This window comes from Arvicola amphibius, chromosome 8 (assembly GCF_903992535.2).
Source record: "Arvicola amphibius chromosome 8, mArvAmp1.2, whole genome shotgun sequence".
In the NCBI taxonomy this organism is placed as follows: Eukaryota; Metazoa; Chordata; class Mammalia; order Rodentia; family Cricetidae; genus Arvicola; species Arvicola amphibius.
This window is the reverse complement of record NC_052054.1, coordinates 39,018,204-39,038,326: the sequence shown is the minus strand read 5'-3', so window position 1 is coordinate 39,038,326 and position 20,123 is coordinate 39,018,204. Positions and strand designations below refer to the sequence as shown.

Genomic DNA, 20,123 nt, shown 5'->3' with positions numbered 1-20,123 from the left:
TCTGCCTGATTCTGCCTCTCCTAAGAGCTGGGGTTAAAGGTGTGTGCCACCAGGCCCTGCTTTTGGCAATTTTTTGAAAATTACTTCTGGACTCTGAAGTTACAGGTACTCCACCTGCTCCTTCACTCATAATACCTTGCTTCTCAAATGCAGCAGAAATGTTAATACAGTCTTAGCACTTTCTTTCCCCAAAGGTACATACAGACCTAATACAAGTTACTTTGGCATCTGATATTCTAATACAAATAATCCTCTAGCCTCCTCTTGTTAGAATTCGCCCGAATATTGTCATCCGTAGAACATTACACTCTGTGAAAACACTGGTCATTTTAGCCTTGTCTGTAAATGATAGACTACCTAACATGAGCTAACCTAAGTTTTGTAAATACCTTACTTTTTGCTCTAGAAATTTTGCTGTAAGTTTTACTATTATCTCTGAGATACAATAATGTCAACTTGTACCCCTCACCTCTCAGAAACTTCATTATGTGCTAATTTTCCCCGTCTGTATGATACTATTGACTGTTTACACTTCCCTTGATGTTTTAAAATTGTGCTTCCTACATCAAATCATCCCTCAGAAGCCAACCAGGGATTCTACTATGCATTTCAAATGTACAACAGTAAACTTGGCTTTATCGTTGCAATAGTGTTGTTGTATTAGTAGATGTTTACATTTTCCATTTATTTTCAATGAATGGCTTTGGAATAGGACTTGTTTGGCAACACATTGTCCTTTTCTTTCACCATCTCCCAAAAGCAGGTACATTGGGTAGTTGAACTACTGCTCTCTCAATGTAATTTTTTAAAAATTAATCTGATATTTCAACTCTGAGAGAAATTTCACCATGATGACATTTAACTTTTATCAGCCATCTTTCATGCTGTCCGAATATCCCCTTCGCTTTTCACTTTACTGGTAATACATAAGACCCATTTGAAATTGGTTATATTTTCAATAAGATTGGACAGAAGACATTGACCAGGCTCCAGAGAACAAGCTGTAATAGACATGATCAGCTAAGGCACTGTGAGCATTTGGTTCAGTCCATTTCTCACCCCTCAGTAGATAATACAAGTTCACAACTATGTCTATTTTTATCTAATCTTTTTAAATGCGTTAAATACAGACATGTTTGGTGATGCAGAACAATGCCAAAAAGCTGTTATTAAGATATGTTTTTGATAGATGAAGAATCTTTTTAGAACCAGGAGAGCTGTGAAATTCATAATAGCCCTAAAGGCAATCTTTCATGAATGACTGTAGGCTGATTACTGTTCCTGGATTATTCAGAGCAAGAAAATCTGCCATATAATGGTCCAACCAGTCAAATAGTGTGAAATAAGAATCATCTGATGGACAGCCAAGATGGCATACCAGCCCACACAGTGAAATACCTCTTTTAAGGCTCCTTATTAATAACATCAATATAATCATTAGAAATTTTTGCTGAAGAAATCTAGAGTTATGTAAATGGAATATGAGTTTTGGAAAAAGTGGGTAAAAATCATCAACAATGTTAAAGTGTAGTCTGGGAGTGTATAATATCCTTATGTTCTAATTCCCACTATAAAAATTATAGTCTCAGAGTAGGAAAACTATGAATTCAGACTAGAAAAGGACTAATTTGGTTAAAACACAATCCTAGATCTTTTAGAATATGAGATAACTGCACATAATAAAGTTATGCACAAAATAAAGCCACCACCTCCACCCACTCCCACAGTCAAAAGAGAAAGCTGAATGATGGCTCGATATTATACAAGTATCAGAAACCCTTGTGGAGTTCCATATTAGCCTAAAGTCCTTACATTAAATGACTTTGTATTTTGAAAAGCAAGTACAGTAGTTTGCCTAAATATATCTAAAATTTTAAAAACATACTATAAAAGGTTTTTAAGCAGAAGTTTTAAAACCCTAAAGTACACTGCTTTATATTAAATTTTTTATTATGAGATAGAATACAATCATAAAAGATAACATGAAAAACCCTGTATCACCTTCATGGTTTTCCCTTAGCAGTAACATGTTCCACACGTGAGCTAGTACAGCACTTGTGGAAAACAGCATGGAGGTCTCTAAAAGCTTACAGAGAAAGCTACTCCATGACTCGCGTATTCCACTCTGAGAACCGACTCAGAGGACCCCTATTATTGTTGCTCTATTCACAAAGGCAAGGAAAAGCTTCACCCTAGCTGTCCATCACCCAAATGAGTGGGATAAAAAATGTAGTCTACACACAATATAGTTTTACTTAGTTATAAAGAAAAACGATATTTGCATGTAAAGGAACAGATAGGGAAAGCATTAAATTTAATGATACCCCAGCTCAGCAAAATAAAAATTGCATGACATCCCTAATGTGCGGACCTTTACTTTGGATGTTTATATATAGTAGACAAGGAGTGTGAGAGTAGCCATAGGTTATAAAACCAGATGGAATATCCAAAAAGGAGAACAAGTGTTGTTAGGAAAGATGGGGGAGAGTGAAAGAAGACACGTAAGGCTACTGAGGGTGTAGGAATACAAGGAGGGTACTTGACAGTTGATGTGGAAGGGGAGTTTTAATGATTAATTCTCTAGATCAGGTTGGGCTGTGGGCATGTCTGTGCCTAGTTGTCTTGACGCTGCATGAATTTAAAGCAGTGGTTCTCAAACTGTGGGCCGCAACGCCTTTGCCAAACCTCTACCTCTAAAAATATATTTACATTGCGATTCATAACAGTAGCAAAATTGCAGTTATGAAGTAACAGTGAAAATAATTTTATGGTTGTGGATTGGCACATCATGAGGAACTGTATTAAAGAGTAGCGGCATTGGGAAGCTTGAGAACCAATGATTTAGGGAGACCCATCCCACTGTGGAAGACCCCATTCCCTCAGCAAGGGAATCCAGAACTGTATAAAAGGAGAGAAAGCTAGCTGAGAGCACACAAGCAAGCACACATTCATTTCTCTCTGCTATTTACTGTGGTTAACATAAGGTTATTTGAGTTTCTGCCTTAACTTCTCCTCACTGAGGGACCTAGAAGTGTAAACTAGATAAAACCTTTTCTTCCCTAAGTGGCTTTTGGTCAGGGTATTTTATTATGATAACAACAACAGACAAACAAAAATGTAACTAGAACAGAAATTGGTACTTAGGAAATTATAGCAGTACTTTTCTTTGAACCAGTAGCTTCCAAATAAATGACAGGAAGGCTTATTATTAATTGTAAAAGCTTGGTCTTAGCTTAGGCTAAGACCCACTAGCTCATATAACTTAAATTAACCCATATTTTTATTAATCTGCGTTCTACCATGGGGCTTTTGCCTCTCTCCCATTCTATCTGTCCAGCTCTTTCTGTGCCTCCATGCATCTCTCTCCCACACCTAGAGTCATCCCAAGTTCCTCTCTTTTTCCCAGAAGTCCCACCTATCTCTCCTGCCTACCTAACAGCCATTCATCTCTTTATTAAATCAGTCATAGTGATACATCTTTACACAGTGTAAACAAATATTTCACAACAGGAAATGGGGTTATTCTTTGATGGAATTCACCATATTATTTGGAGGGGAAATGTAGAGATTTTGGAGCTCTGGGCTGAAAAATCCACTGAGTGCCTTGGGCAGAGCTTAATGTGCCATTAGTGGATCCTTGGGAGGAGAGAACACTGAAATGTGCTCATGGAAGATTCAGCCCATGGTGTTTCAGAGGCAAACAGGGACTTTAGCAAGAACTAGGCCAGGAGCCATTTGTGTGATATATTGCCAGAGAATCTCTGTGTGTTGATCAAGCTGAGGCTGAAAAGTCAGCTGTGCCTGATAGGAGTTCAACACCACTGAGGTGAAATCTTGCTTCACCGGAGCAGTAGGAGAGTCTTTCTTAAAAGCCAGCACACAGAAACTGGTTCAAGGGGATCTGACTGCAGCTTGGGCTGGAAGCAGAACTTGGTCATGTTCTAAGAATCTTTCAAGCAGTAGCAGTCTTGAAAGTATGAAAAAATGGAACACTGAGAGTGTCATAGAGACTGGCAGTGGCATGGCACCTTGTGGCAGGGTCGAACCCCTGCAGAGAGACTGATGGTAAAGCCTTGGCTGCAATTGGGATGCCAGGGTTTTGGAGATGATTGAACCACTGGAGTGCCCTCCAAAGATAGGGACAAATGTGGGTTGAAGCTGGACTAGAAGGAAAGCTACATCTTCTGCAGATGGCAAAATTGGAAAGACAGGGATGCCCAAGCCCTCTAGACTCCAGAAAATTAGGTTAAGAGTGGGTCTCAGATGTTGAACATTGATTTATACTTCTAAATTTTAGTTTCATTTTGGTATGATTGTTTATGCACCCTAGGTTTTCTCTCTTTGAAGAACAAGGCTTAAGTATGTGGCTTTTTTATAATACTGTGGGAGGCCACAGTTAAGAGATTATGAATTTTCACAGAATTTTGGACTTCTGAAGTATTGGAACTTTTGAAGACTTTGGTGGCTTTGGGGAGTTGTTTGGACCCTGGAAAAACAGCACTTTCAAACCCACAATTGAGAACGACGACACAGAGACAATTAGCAGTGACACATCAGATGACGACGATGTGTGAAGGGTTCCTAACAGCTTTAGAGATTTAGTGTGATATATTATTATTTTTATGTTATTATTTTAACATGAGACTGTGGGGACAAAAGATGGAAAGTTAAGTTTCAAGTGACATGTTTGCAAGTCAATTTGACAAGGGGTAGACAGAGCTGGTTAGTTTTAGCCAGCAACTTATATCATTTTTCCAGGAAAATCTTTTTAAATAGATTTGACTAATTGAAATAGAATTTTAACACTCTCCCCCCCACTTGGGAGGATATTCTTAATGAAAAATTATCTAGAGCAGACTAGCCTATGAGCACGTCTATAGGGTACTGTTTTGATTGATAATTAATGTAGAAAGGTCCAGACAATGTGGGCAGCTCCATTCCCTAGACAGAGGCTCCTGAATAACTGGGGAGAACTCTAGCTAAAGTCAAACAAGCAAGCAAAGACATATTTATTTTTCTACCTGCTCTTGACTGTAGATGTGATATAACTAGCTGCCTGAGTTCTGCCTTCATTTCTCCTAAGTTGTTTTTTATCAAGGTATTTGTCATAGCAACAAAAATTTAAGTAGAAGGGGAAAGAGGGGAGAATAAGAGGAAACAATTGGCACAAACAAATTTTGAAAGATGCCATAATGAAACCTAATACCTTGTATTCTAGAAATAAGAAAGAGGGGATTGCAGTTTGGATATTAGTATTCCTATTGATACTATAGGCTATAAATACAGGAATCCCACCAGTGAGATGAGCCTTTTATGGTCATATCCACTTCCTTTTAACCCCTACCTCTGTGCCTCTAACAACCCGTAGTCTACACTAGATTTGTGTAATTTTATCATGTAACAACTAGTATGGTCTGAGTATGGCAGTACTTGGCAAAACTCTACTATTCAACTGGCTAGGCAGAAGGATCTGGAGCTCTAGGCCAGCCTAGACCACATACTAAGCAGGCGACACTGTCAGAGACAGCCCCTATTGTCACTGTTAGAAGTCTCACAAGAAGACAATGTGCAGAACTGGAGGGACTGGGTTGGGGGAGGATGGAGGAAAAAAGTACTGAGAGATACAACTTGGATCTGGGGTGTCTCTGGGATGAGCTAGAAACCTAGAACAAGGGAAAGTGCCAGGAATCTGTGAGGGTGACCCTAGTTAAGACTCAGTAGGGGATATGGAGCCTGAACCTACCATCTCCTATTACCAGGAGAGCCTTTCAGTAGAGAGATTGAGACACCAACCCAGCCGCAAACTCTTCGACCTACAATTTGCCCTGCCTACAAGATGTGCTGGGGTAAGGATGGCATGGAAATTGTGGGGGTGACCAGCCAATGACTGGACCAGCTGGGGAGCCATACCCTGAGAGGAAGCTCACCCCTGAGGACCAGGACCCAGAGTGGGGATAGCCCACAGACCTAGGATAGAACCAAACATTGCTGGCAAGCGGGGGGTGGGGTGGAACAATAAAATGATTCCTAATGGTACTCTGCTGTACTCTGCCTAGCCCAACTATCATCAGAGAGCCTTCATTCATCAATTGATGGAAGCAAATATATAGACACAAAGCCAAATACTCAGCAGAGCTTGGGAAATCCTGTGGAAGAAGAAGAAGGATTTAAGAGCCAGTGTGGTCAAGGACACCATAAGGAAAAACCACAGAACCAACTAACCTGGGCTCATAGGGGCTCACAGAGACTGAACCACCAATCAGAGAACCGGCATTGGACTAAGATTTGCTCATTCCTATTTTGTGTGTATGCCTTCACATATATTTGTGTGCAGCATTCATGCCTAGTGCCTGTGAAAGCCAGAAGAGGGTGTTCAATCCCCTGGAACTAGGTTAGCCACAGCTGTGAACCACCATATGGGTGCTCAGAATCTATACAAGATCCTCTGCGAGAGCAGCCAGTGCTTTTAACTAGTGAGCCATCCCGCCAGCCCCAACCATTTGATTTTAATTACAGAAACTCAGACCTGTAACAATAACATGAGCTGCTATCCTCTTCTTCATGCCCAGTGGCTTTTCTTCAAATGACCAGAATGCATCTGCGCTGGACCCTTTTTTCTGAACATAATTCTTCTTTCCCAGTTCTTTTCTGAACACTTCTTAGAAAATGTTGCCCCATTTGCCCTTTCCTCTCTATATTCTCTTAAAGCCTTCTGCGTCTCTCAGATTTGTCACAAGCATGCCAGCCTACAATCCGCTCTGGGAATGGCCTGCCATCTCTCAGGGGATTGACACACTAATCTATTCTTAAAGAATGAGTGTATTGCTTTAGGTGCCAGGCTGAGTCAGGTAAGAAGGGAAGAATGTAGAGGATTAGCACTCTCTGTTGCCATAGTGTGGAAATGAGTTAAGGGACGGGAGAGGGGGGAAAACACTATTTTGTTTCCCTGCAAACCACTAACACCTTAAAACGCTGGGCATCACTTCAGGAGGGATGTCGACTCTGCTGTTCTCAAGGACTGCCCCCTACATGTGTAGAACAAGAGCAACTAGATACACAGAGCCCTGCTGATTGAACGCTCATCTGCCTACGCAACTTCCATGTCTACTGCTCTAGGATGAGGTTCCTAAACTTCCATCAGGGAGAACTATGGGTGGTTGCCCTAACACAGACATAGCTTTCCTGCTTCAGGATCTCACTCCAGAAAAGCAACTTTTATTACTTGTCTTCTGCAAAAATCCATATAAATTAATCCAAGAACAGTTGCAGGGATTAATGAACCAATACATGAAAGTAACTGTACTGCTTGTCACCTGTATGATTTTTTTCCCTCCTGGCTACTCCTCAAATCTACTTCAAATGACAAATTCTACAAGATGGCAAATTCCTTAAAGCTAGGACTGTATCTAAAATTGTGGCTCTAACCAAGGGCAATTTTGCCCTTTGAAAAGGACATATGGCAATGTCTGGAGACATTTTTGATCATCTCAGTGGTTGACTGTCTTTGTTGTAGGATGGTTCTGCTTAAATGTGCACAGCTTCCACAGTGGAAAGCTGCCCAATCATAAATGTCAGTTGGCAACCCAGGGTGAGTCTCCATGGTGGCTTAGGTAGCATTTAAGAGATGCACAGCATTGGAAACATTAGAGATTATTAAAAACTCTGAAACTGTCTACTACCGGTAAACTTTATGAATTGCTAGTAGAAAGTTAGGAATAAATTAGAAATATATAGGTATAGGAAAATTGGAAGCCAGCAGAGTTTTTGAATCTGATGAACTGAGGAAAAGCACATCAACGTTTGTATTTAGAGGTGACCAATTTAAAAGCTAAACTCCTCTTAATCAACAGGCTTTTATAATAGAATGCAACAGGATTTACTTTTGGATCAAAGGCGCTCCCCTGGTAGTTAGAGAATGCAGCTGAGTGCAATTATAAGCTCACTGATAAGCAGGATGCAGGTCCTTAGCTGCATTCGGAGAGAGTCCACTTAATAATTGAAAATCTAACAGCGACACTTTAATGAGGAGTTTAAAAACACACTGGCCCTGAATCTCAGAATTTGTCAATACCTGTTACCTAGATTTTTATTTCAAAGTAATGAAGTGATAAGTAGGAATCAAGAGGAAAGTTTGTGACTGAGAAAAAAATTGCTTTGCAAATAATTCAACAAGTACTTAAAGGCTGAAATAAGAGATAAACCATCGATAAGTTGGTAAAACTTGGAAACATAGATTAGGAACATAATGTGGAAAGGAAAGTGGAGAGTTACAGGCAGTGCCCACGGGACTTACACAACATCACAGATCATTAACTAGCCGGGCCCAGACCCATGTCCCAAGAATAATGCGCTGATGAGACATACCATTCAGAGAATAGAGCCTTCCCATGACTCTTAGTAAGTAAAAGAGAGAAAGGGTTAATATAATCCCATGTAAATGATCAAATCACAGTGTGACTTTTTTTTCATTTTTATTGTTAGTTTTTAAAGTTGTACTGTAGTTTGCTTTCTGTAGCTGGGTAAATGGCCTGACTGAAACCAGCTTGGGAAGAAGATGGGTTTATTTGGCTTACCTTCGGGGTTAGCAGTCCATCCCTGAGGGAAGTACGGGCAGGAACTCAAGCAAGAACTGAAGCAGAAATCATGGAGAAATGCTGTTTGCTGGCTTGCTTGCAGACTCGTGTTCAGCTACCTTTCTTTTACATCCCAGTCCCACCAGCCTAAGAATGGCACTGTCCATAGCAGGCCCTCCCACACCGACTAGCAATCACGAAAATGCCCCCCAAGACATGCCCATGGGGCAATCTAATGGAGTCAGTCCTGCAATTGAGGTTCCTTCGTCTCAACAAAATTTAGACATCACAGCAACAAAAAATGGTGGATTTTGGATAACCAAGTGGTCATCCCTAAAAGCATTATTTTTTTACTCATCAGGTTGTATCTATATAAGTATTTATTATATATACATATATGTATATATAATAATTAAAAAATAAAAAGCCAAGAATTTGAGAGGGAGGGAGTATGGGAGGAGATGAGTGGAGAAGAGGAAGGGGGAAGTAATATAACTACAATTTGTTTAACTAAAATAAGCTTTTTAATGGCCCTTGTGCTATTTCATATATTTAATATATTATAATTTGTTCAGGTTTTTCTGTTTGTTAATGGATAGTTTACATTTTCATTAAAGCAGGCTACCTGTTTGTGATTTGCCTTTTTCAAGAAAAAGAAATGAATGAGTAACTTCATTGCCTAGGACTTTGTTACAGACACAAGATAAACCAGTTTGGGGTTGGTAAATGTTCAGGTCTCTGCATCTCACCCTTTCCCCAAATACTTGCAAGTTAATGATTATCATACATAAAGCCAGTTAGAGAACCTGAAGATGATCATCTCTAAGTATTTTCTCCCTTTTTGAAAATGTGTTATATATATATATATACATATGTTTTCCTTTGCTCCTGAAAAGTTTCATGTCCATGCTAACTATGGAATGTGTGCTTTGGGTCAGTTTTATGTGCTGCTTTTGGGATCAACTCTCTTAACTTTTTCCATGAGACCTTCTTCTCTCGCTGAGTCTTGGGGTCATCTTACATATTCATGTAATGTGTGGAGATTGAAAATTTGAGCGGCCAATCCCTCATAAGTCTCCCAAGCAAAGCCAATAGAGTTCCTTCTAACCCAGGAACAGAGTACGTGTATTGGGTTTCCCTTTGAGGCCTGCACCTCATGAGGTGTGTCCCTCAACACCACCACATTTTGGGGTGGGAAAGAACAGGTGCTTCCTCTCTTCAGCATCTTTATCATCTGGTCCTCGCAAAAGTCATAAGCTAGAGTCTTGGCATGTTCACAGGATATACAGTGAAAAACTCAAAATGCTGAATTTGAGGAGTAATGTCAGGAGACAAAGGCCAAACGATAATTAATCAATACATTTCAAAGACAATGAAAACCAAGACAAATAAAACAAACAAACCAAAAATGCTTCAAAGTTTCAAAAGCAAACAAAATACGGACCAAAATATCTTTAGAGGTCTGAAAGCAACCGAATAAACCAAACCAAAATACCCAGGCCAAAATACTTTCAAAGCAAAGAAACAAATCAGATACCATAAACAAAGTACTTTAAAAACATATGAAAAGGCTATCAAAGTCGGATCCTTCTTAGCCAGCCCAGAACAAACAAAATGGACCACTGACCAAACTAAAAGAGTCTGCAGCCCAGGAAGAACTCAGCAACAATTCACTGTGGATATGACTCCTGTCCTGGACTCAAGGGGTCTATGCAGACACTGATATTCATTGAGGTGATTCCTCTAGCAAAAAGTGAGCCATTATCTACACCCCATGTTTCAGTGCCATAACTGTCAACAGAAAAACTACAGCCCCCATCTTAAAGGGATTAAGAGTTTATTCTGGAGCCATTTTGAGTGACTACGACCTAGGAACACAGATTTAGGTTACCCCGCATTCCGTGCTGCTGTATCTAAGCAATTTCAAAAAGGCTTTATAGTTTTATAGAACAGAGAAAGTCGTAATTCAAGGCAAGTTTAAAACCCGTTAGTGGGTAGGTACATCAGAGAGGTAGGTTCACCGAAACAGGGGAAGTTTTCCTTTAAGCTCAAGAGGTTATTCAATGGCACCTTTAGGTTTTGCACTGGTAGAAGACAGTTGTCTGCTAAGCCAATAGATTCTGAGAGGTTACCTGTTGGCACAAGATGTTAGTTCTGATGGAGGAGGAGGTGAATAGCTGTTCTGCAGGGCCAAAACTTAGCCCCATATAAGGTAATTAGCTTCTGGACCTGCAGCATCCCAATCTCTCCACAACACTGAAATTCTAATCATCCAATCAGTCTCTGCAGACACTGAATACTTTCAGGAGGTTTCATTCACATCTAGATGCAACTTCCTTTCTGAGGCTTTCATTCACAGGGGTCAGCACTCACTTAGACCAAATCCTGACTGAACTGTAACCATGACCACCATTTTGAGAACATACTTTTATTGTACATACGCATCCATGTTGACTGCTACATTACTCACAAGAGGCAAGATAAGGATTCAGCCTAGATGTCCATCCATAGACAGATGGATCGAGAAAATATGATATATATACACAACATAATTTTATTCAGCAATAAAGAAGAATGAAATCATGCCATTTGCAAGAAAGTAGGTGAACTTGAAGATAAATAAGTCAAGTCAATTTTCTTAAAAGATACTGAGAAAGATAAATACTGCATGATTCCTATCATGCAAAATCTAGATTTAAATGTGTATTTACATGAACATGTATAAACATACTTAAGACACAAAAGTAGAAAAGGCATAGTGAGGGAAGAGGGAAGATGTTTACAGAGAAAAGGAAAAAGGGGAGAAACAAAATATCTCATATTGTCTCTTATTTACATACAGAATCTAAAATTACATATATAATTATAGAAATATATATACATATATGTATATATAAATCAGAAGGGAGACTGTAAGGAGAAAAGAAAATAGACAAATGAAAAGCGATGATAAAGTACATTGGAAATGTACAAAAGAGCAGAATATAAGGATTAATTTGTGTGAAAAAACAATCTCATAATGAAAATCACTGCTTTGTATAATAACAAAACATAAAATTTAACACACTTGGGTTGCTTCTGCTAAAAGACACTTATCAGTAAATTATCTCTTGTCCTCCTATCGGAGCTAAGAATTTAATTAAATATGACAGATATGAAAGGGTACAGAGCCTTTCAATCTTGAGGCTTAGATGCCAAACGACTTAGCTGAAGTTCTTTAGAGGTTCACATTTCAGTGAGTAAGGACTCTGGTGACCATGGGGATGGTTTTGTGAGACTTTTCAGGATAGCTGGTCTGACCCGTGCAAGCCCAGGCTCAGAGCATTCTGGTAATCACACCTTCTCACAGGTACCTGTCTCATTTGCATCTGTGTAACCTGTCATCATAAGCATGGTCAGGATGACTTGGTTCCTGCTCCATGCTTCAATAAGAGTTTCTCTTACTTGCAAGGCACCCAGGCAACACACAATGGAAACTCCTTGGAGTCTTTTCTTCACAGCATGCTTTTATTTATTTATTTACTTACTTACTTACTTATTTATTTATTCATTTTGGCTTTTCAAGACGGGGTTTCTCTGTGTAACAGTCCTGGCTGTCCTAGAACTAGCTCTAATAGACCAGGCTGGCCTCAAACTCAGAGAGATCCACCTGTCTCTGCCTCCGGAGTGCTGGGATTAAAGGCATGCGCCTCCACTGCCTGGACCCCACAGTATTTTTCTATAGTCAAGAAGAATTCGGTTTTAAAAACCTAGGTCTGACTTCAAGAAAAGTCTGCTATAAATGTAAGTGTTGGGTCCATTCACGAATGACTGTGGTTCTTTTCCTGTCTTTATACCTGAAATAATTGTACCATGTTTACCTAGCAATTAGCAAATCACACACATAAATGTCAGAGAAAAATAAAGCAATATATCCATCTAGGCAGATGGATACAGTTGGTGTCAAACATCCACAATAGAGTCAAGATCTAGTGAGGAACCAAGTTGAAAGCCTAAATGGGAACCTAACTGCTTGTCTTTGAAATGCTGGTCCCCCAGGGAGGCCGATTCTCTTTGTGTGATGTCTAAAGCTCGTCCCTTTTGTTTCAGCTGGCGGGCTTCATCTACGCCTGTTACGTCGTGAAATGCATAACTGAAGAAGAGGACAGCTGTAAGTATTAAAGCCCCACTCTGCGTCTTTCAAGTTCAAAGCCTCCTTAGTGCTTCCTGCCCAGCCTTTCTGCTCTGAGATGATACCCCTCACCACCCCAGCAGAGCAGGAAATAAGCCTTTGGTGCCTGTCATGCTAAGCTGGTCTTCACGAAAGAGTCAGCATATTAAAGAAACAGAGAAGCTCTCATTTTGAAAACATGCTTTTCCCCTTTCATTGAAAGGATATTTCAAAAATCTGTTCTCAGAACAATTCTAGTAGAGAATACAGATGAGAGATTAGAGACAGAAGTGAACTCTAAATGCAGTTAGCTTGGATAGTTTCCTTCGTTACAGTTCAGTTACTGTGTATTGCTAACTAATCTGTTTCATCGAGGACTACAAATCTCAACAATCAATAATTTGTAATAGTTCTGAGAACTCTCTCAACAATTGAATTTCTAATGAAAATCAGTTGCTATGAAAATGATATGTATGGCACAATCTGAGATGGCATGACATAAAATGCTATGACGTCGTCTGATAAGGCACTGTATTGGCATGGCATGTTAAGATACAAAGTGATAAGGCCCAATCTAATATGATAGGTATCTGATGAGATGACATGATCTGATACGTCATGATCTGGCATGGTGTGCAAAGAAATGACATGATATAATATGATATGATTGATATATTATGATATGGCCCATGCTAAAACATTTTGAGTAGTGGGGCAGGGTGTGGCTGGATATGCGGTAAGGGGAAAGGAGAGGTCTGATGGATTCCTAGATATCTATACATAGTACATAGAAATGTCTCTTAAGGAAAGGAGAGGAGACACAACACACTGAGGGTGGACAGGTTGTTGGAGGTGTAAGCGAGGATATCCAGTAAGCACACATCATATGCTTGGTCACCTTATTCAGAGACTACACAGCAGACAACAGATATGTGGATTGGTAAATGTATGGCCCTAAGACGTTATGGAATCAGCATCCTTCCAGAATCACACTTTGCAAAAGAGACTCCTAAAATGCTCGTGCTCACTTCACAAGACAAAAACAAGTAAATTTGACACTGAAGATTCAGAATGCGTGTTTATACCCTGACGTCCCTGAGAGCAGTCCAACTTTGGAAAATTATCAAGAAAATTATTTTTGACCTTTAATTTTTATGAAAAACAAAAAGCATCCTCTGAAAGCAAGCCTTGAAGAATTTGAGAGAGTTTTAATGTCTGGGCAACACTGAGGCTAGTATCATATCTTCTTGAAGTTACCTGCTTACCAAATTAGTGAAGTCTCCATACCTAAAAGTACAGCCTGGGTTGTGTAACTTGGTGAGAACACACTGTACCAATGAGGACAGGCTTTTGACTTCTGGGTGAATAAAGTAGGCAGGAGGCTGAAGTACATCTCTGTGATCGGTGCTCCCAGACACGAATGTACCCAGCCAAAGTCAGAGGGAAGAAGCATCGACTTCCAAGGAACCATGAACCAGGCAGGCGCAAGGACAGAAACTCTACTGAATGAAATAAGACATAGAGGATGGTAGACTGCACCACAGAGGAGTGGGGGGAGGGACAAACTTGCCGCACCCCCACTATGTAGCCAAGGTTGACTTTAAACCTCTGCCTGACTCCTCCTCCCAAGCACTTGATTGCAAGTTTGCCACCATACCATGTTTATGCGCTGCTATGAGTTGAGCTCGGGGTCTCCTGCATGCTAGGCGAGAGCTGTACCTACTGAACTACATCGCTAGCCTAACGACAGACACATTAATGCAACATCTCTTTCCAGTGAGAAAGTCCTGAACCTGGGCTTCTCTCTGCTTGACCCCGTAGACTAAACCAGAGCCACAACCTGGCAAATGGACCGCCTGCACAAAGTCGCAGCACACCACTGCCACCTGCTGTCCACACTAGACTATTGCATCGGGTAGCGCGATGAGGATGCTCTGCTTTCTATGAATCAGTAGGGCTGCCATGATAACAGGCCACAGCATGGGCAGCATCAAACAACAGAAACTCATTGTCTCCCAGGTCTGGATGCTGAACCTCCAAGATCAAGGTGTCAGCGTTCGCTTTGTCCTAAGACCTCTCCTTGCCTTATAGATGGTACCTTTTCAAAATCCTTATGTGGCCTTTTCCCTATGCCTTTCTTCTTATTTAAAAATTTCAGTCCAGTTGGACTGCAGCCTTGTCCTGGTGACCATATTTAACTTTAATTAGCTCTTTAAAGGCCCCGTCTCAAGAACTTCACACTGAAATTTAAACTTCCTATTCACAGATTGAAGGGAAGAGACACAAATAAGGCTATAACACACACACACACACACACACACAATAGTATGCACACATGCACATCAACACACAGTATGTTTTGTAGATGTATGGGTATATTTACAGGGGCAGAGCAGACCTAGCATCAGACTAGAGCTTTGGGGTGCTAACACTGCTCAGCATGGCTGTATGTTCACTACGATCAGGCAGGAAACCCAGACAGCACCTCTATCTGTCATCTACTTTAAGAAGAAAAGTTCTGCACCAAGAAAAACTAAAACCTTGAACTCCACAACTCAACAGTTCTTCCTTACACCAGGCACCCATTTGAGCACAGCAACCCTCACAACACGTGGATGTGTTTGTTCTGCCTTAAGAGAACAGGCTTCCTCCGGGAGAGTGGGCACCCTCACTGTGTGTTTTGTGGCAGAGCTCTCCTGTCTCTGGCCATGCTGGGTTTTCCAAGTCTCTTCCATTCCCCTGTGTTCTTGTTTACAAACATCTGTAAAAGAAATGAAAGTGTCAAAGATTCCTGGTCTTCGTGACTGTTATCTTATACACGGCTTTTTTCTTTAGCTTGCTTAGACCTCCCCTCTGCTGCACAGCGGTGAGCTGTACCACTTCGGTGATAAGAATTTATCTTTATGTGTCACCTGCTATTAAAAGATACTTACAGAAGGTATCACTGATACATGAGGAGAAAAAAGGTTCTTCAGCATATGACTTCTCAGTTTTCATTACTGTTTGTTTTTTTTTTTTAAATATTTTCATTAGAACAAAGCACAACTAAATGTTGGTCTCTTGCAAATGCATCCATGTTCAAGTACCTTTTACGAAGTACATTTTTCATATCTGCAGGTTCCTTTGAGGATTCAACCAATGGCAGGTAGAAAATATTTGGGCAGTGGGGGAAGAGTGCATTTGTACCAAATATGTTCAGACTTTTTGTCCTCGCCAAAAGTTCCCAAATAATATAACACAGCACCTTTCATTGCTTTCATTGCACGGAGCATTAGAACAGAATTGGATATTATGAGTGACCTAGAGATGACTCCATGGACACGGGGTGCTGTGCTGGAGATACTATATATATATAATAAACTCTATGTCATTTTTCTAGGGTTCCTGAGCATTTGTGAGTTTTTGTATCCATAAGAAGGGCCAGAAATCCCCATGGTTACTGAGGGACGACTGTAGCTACCACCTTATCTAATAGAGATGCCATGTATTTCCAAATGTTATTCAATATTGAAATCACCTGAGACAAAGATGTGGAATGTCATTTAAAGATAATAACCTAAGGGACTTATTCTGGAAGCAATATTGGAAAATGAATTCCAGCTATTTAAATTTGGAGTTAGACACATACACAGGCCCACCAACTAAACGCAAATGAATAAAAACCTGTCCTGAATTCTCTGAAGTCAAGTAGCCTAGGGACAAACGTCACAATCGATTTATAGAATCTGTCTTTTAAAAAAGAAAAACCACAGAAAATTATCCACTGCTTTCAGGGTAATAATTTTCTATTATTTTTGTTTGATTTTTTTTTTCTTCTAAAGCCTGCTGGCCTACACTATTTGTCAAACTCCATTCTGTAGGTTTTTAGCGTATCTCCAGATATCCAAGACCATCGGGCACAGTCACTTCCCATGTAGGGGATGTCCATGGAGCTATATTCTGCCCTCAAAACATCATGGTTCATCTTGCTTGTAAGTGAATAGAGGTTTACTACAGAAAGCATAAAAAATACAGATAAACAAAACAGTAAGAGGAGAGACTGTCAACATGCCCACAACTGAGTCCTGGTCTTCGGATAACAATTTGGCATGCCATATGCTTACTGGGCTTCGTTCTGCCCTTGCCTTTCCACTCCTTTCTTTCTCGTTTCTCCTTCCCACACTCCCTTCCTTCTCTTCTCACGGTCGGTCATCTGCCACGCTACAGATGTGGTTGTTCAGATCATACTACACACTCTGTTTGGTAACCTGCCTTTTCTTGTTCTTTTAAATCCTCAAACATAACCTCAGAAGTGGCACCAAGCTGTTCAGAACAAAGTACAGTGTGTTGTGTGCCTGATTGACAGGTGAGGTTGTGAAGGGGGGGGGGAAGGCCTTTCTTCTTTGCGGAGAGTCACGCTCAGTCAATCCCAAAGACACATAGTTCATTTATTATCATTTGGCCATCTCTTATAACAATCACAATCTTAGGAGCTTAGAGATTACCAAGCGAAATTTCCTTTTCTATACCTGCCAATTTCCAATAAGCCCAAAACTCACATTTTCCCTCTTCTCTGGGCATCATCACCTATTAGGAAAGGCTAGAGGTCCAGATGCTGAAGGCGGTTAACATGTAGCTGTGTTCTGGGGAGCCCGGCTAGAGTCACAGTGAGAGAGAGCATCTCCCGCCCTCCCGATGCGCTGACGCCGCGCATTGTCCTTTCATCCTGCTGAGATTTCTTTCCATGGAAGATTTCTTCAAGCTTTGAAATGATATGACAAGTGCTACCTATTGCTCTACTCCAACACCTAAATCTTATAAACTTCTAAAGACTGACTCGCTGAGCTTCCGTAATCCAGAGAACTGAAGCTGACTCTCGGAATAAAAAGGTGTTAGGATGCAGTCGGTACCCAGACATCTCTCATGCCCCTCTGTGTCCTAGCACGGAGCTTATCTCCCCCCACCCCCGCTTGGAAGAAGACTCGGTATGCTTTTGAGAAATAAAGGGTTAACCGTTTGACGTTCCACTGTCATTTCTGTGGCACAAAGATGCGACCTCTCCTAAGACTTCAATTGATTCTAAGTTCTTGGTACGCAGGGGTAATAAAGCACCTTTTGCCACTTTCGAAACAAATGGAAACGGGAGGAGGACAGATTGTTGCCATACGTAAAAATAAAAGATTGAGTACGTGATCAGCATGGGAGACAAATGCACTCGCTGTGCACCTATGAGTCACCTGAGAGTTCAGCGGCCCCGTGGTCTCCAGCAGTAATGCAGGTCTCTACACAGCCTAGCTAACGCGGGTCTCATCTCTGGCTCTTGCATTGCTCCCTCGTGTGGTCACTGAAGAGAAACGCACCAGCTCTGTTTCTCAATTTGGATTTTCAAATAAAAAGTGGAAACTGATTCTTCACCAATCATTCCTTGTTCACTCCCTTTTCTCTATTAATTAATATTATCTATATTAATATTTCTCCATGTATTAATATTTCTCTAGTAATTACTATTATCTACTCTGTTATACTAGACAGCTTCTCATGCACACAGACATGGTATATTAATCTTTATGTAAATCTAATCTTTCCAATTCAAAACAATGAGGGGGAAGAAATGATTCATTTTCGGTTGAGGCCTGGGCTTCTAAAGAATCAATATAGAGGAAACAGCATTCAGAAAAGTAGAGAAGATTTTTGTCCTAGGCATACAAAGGAAGTAGTACCTGCAGAAAATATTTCTGCAGCCAGGAACTTAAATTAACTAGTAGAGGCAAAGAACGGGGCAATTGTTTTAATCAGCCTCAACAGAAAAGAATGCCGGAGCATATGGAAGTGATGTGGAGGAGAGACAGGAGGACAGTCTTAGCCATCTCTTTCTTGACAGAAGGGTTGAGATAGACCAGATCTCTGAGGACGCACTAACAGATATGTGGAACAAGAGCAATAGAGCAGAGATGCCTTGCATGTGGGCCTTGCAAGAGCACTTTGTCACCGAGTGAGCTTGGAGGTAAGCCCTGGGTCCCCAGTGGCATTTAAAGAAGGGTCTCTGTAGCAGAGAACACTCTAGGAGGCCTCCGCTACAATAGGTTGGTATTGTGTGGTAAGGGGTGAAAGAGAAACCAGCCTGAAGCTCACAGGAGGTACAGTTTGTTTAAATAATAGAAAGTAATTAGACTGAAGACAAAAATCAGTGATGGCATTTTATAATCACGATTAATCTAAAGGTTAATTTCCTTTGGCGCAAAAATCTTATTTAAAACATTTACCAGGAAAGGAAATTAGGATGTTACTATCAAGAGGTTTAGAGCACTTCTGGGAATCCATGTCTATTATCAATTGGAAATTAGGTTAGGTCCGTAGTTGGAATTTCAATTCATTTCATATATATAAAATAGGCGGTGACCTAATATCCAAACCTTGTTGCAGACAGTGTGAAATTTACATTTGTTTGTTTGTTTATATGATTAATTATAAGTGTTTCCAATAAAGGAGTCTAGTCTATATATGAACAACACAATCCTGACACAAAAAGAAAATTGGCTATGGCTTGCTGCCTTTGTAACTAATGAAGTTGATGCTGAAAGAATTCCCAAGAGTGGGGCTGCTAAGGAATGGCACAGGTGCACATCCAACATCGCTGAGATAAAATGAACAGGAGCAGTACTTCAGTGGGCTCCAAACCTGCCAATTCCATTCTTCTCTCCCGGGTCCTGCGTTGTTCATCACTATTTTCCCACTGAGCTGTCAGGCCTCGGGTTCCAGACACTGTAAGCAATCATCTTTCTATATCCATGAGCGTTTCCAGGATCCTCCAAGGATTTGTAGATACGGAAATCTCTTACATAATATGGGGTGGTGCTTGCAAATGACCTAGACATGACTCTAGTGTATTTTGATCATCATTATAATACCTAACACAGTGCAAATGCCATATAAATATTTGTTGCATTGTATTTTGAAAAATATATCGTCTTCATAGGTTCAGTACAGGCAATATCTTTTTTTCTAATACTTTTAACCCGTGTTTGCTTATATCTATGCATGTAGAATATGAGGGGGGAGAGATGCAGATGAGCTCATCGTCCAATAAATTTGCTTAATAACATCGGCACATAATCACAACATTCAGCTAAAAACAACTAAGCTATGGATTTACTCCTTTAATGTTTGCATCACCCTCATTGGTGTGCAAACTAATCCCGGAAATATGGAATTAGGCAGAATCACAGAACAATGAACAATATTAGCAATCGCATATTTTAATTCCCTAATTTTACAGTAGCAGAAAGGGACACTGAAGTTGTCTTGCTAGAAGTAGAATAAGCAAGGGAAACAGAAGTGGAGCCAGAGCTGGCTGCAATCTGGGGTCCTAAGTACACTGTTCACTTCACTCTGCTACCCTAGAGAACGTCTTTCAGCTGCTG

The 20,123-nt window shown here is 40.5% G+C and overlaps 1 protein-coding gene across 1 annotated transcript in view; it reads left to right on the top strand.

The window, feature by feature from the left end:
- Nucleotides 1-20,123, top strand: part of Nkain2 (sodium/potassium transporting ATPase interacting 2) — a 588,739-nt gene that overhangs the window by 552,525 nt on the left and 16,091 nt on the right. Inside the window, exon 5 of the mRNA XM_042055566.1 lies at nt 12,663-12,723. Coding sequence (XP_041911500.1) covers nt 12,663-12,723 — 61 coding nt within the window. The remainder of the gene's footprint in view (nt 1-12,662; nt 12,724-20,123) is intronic.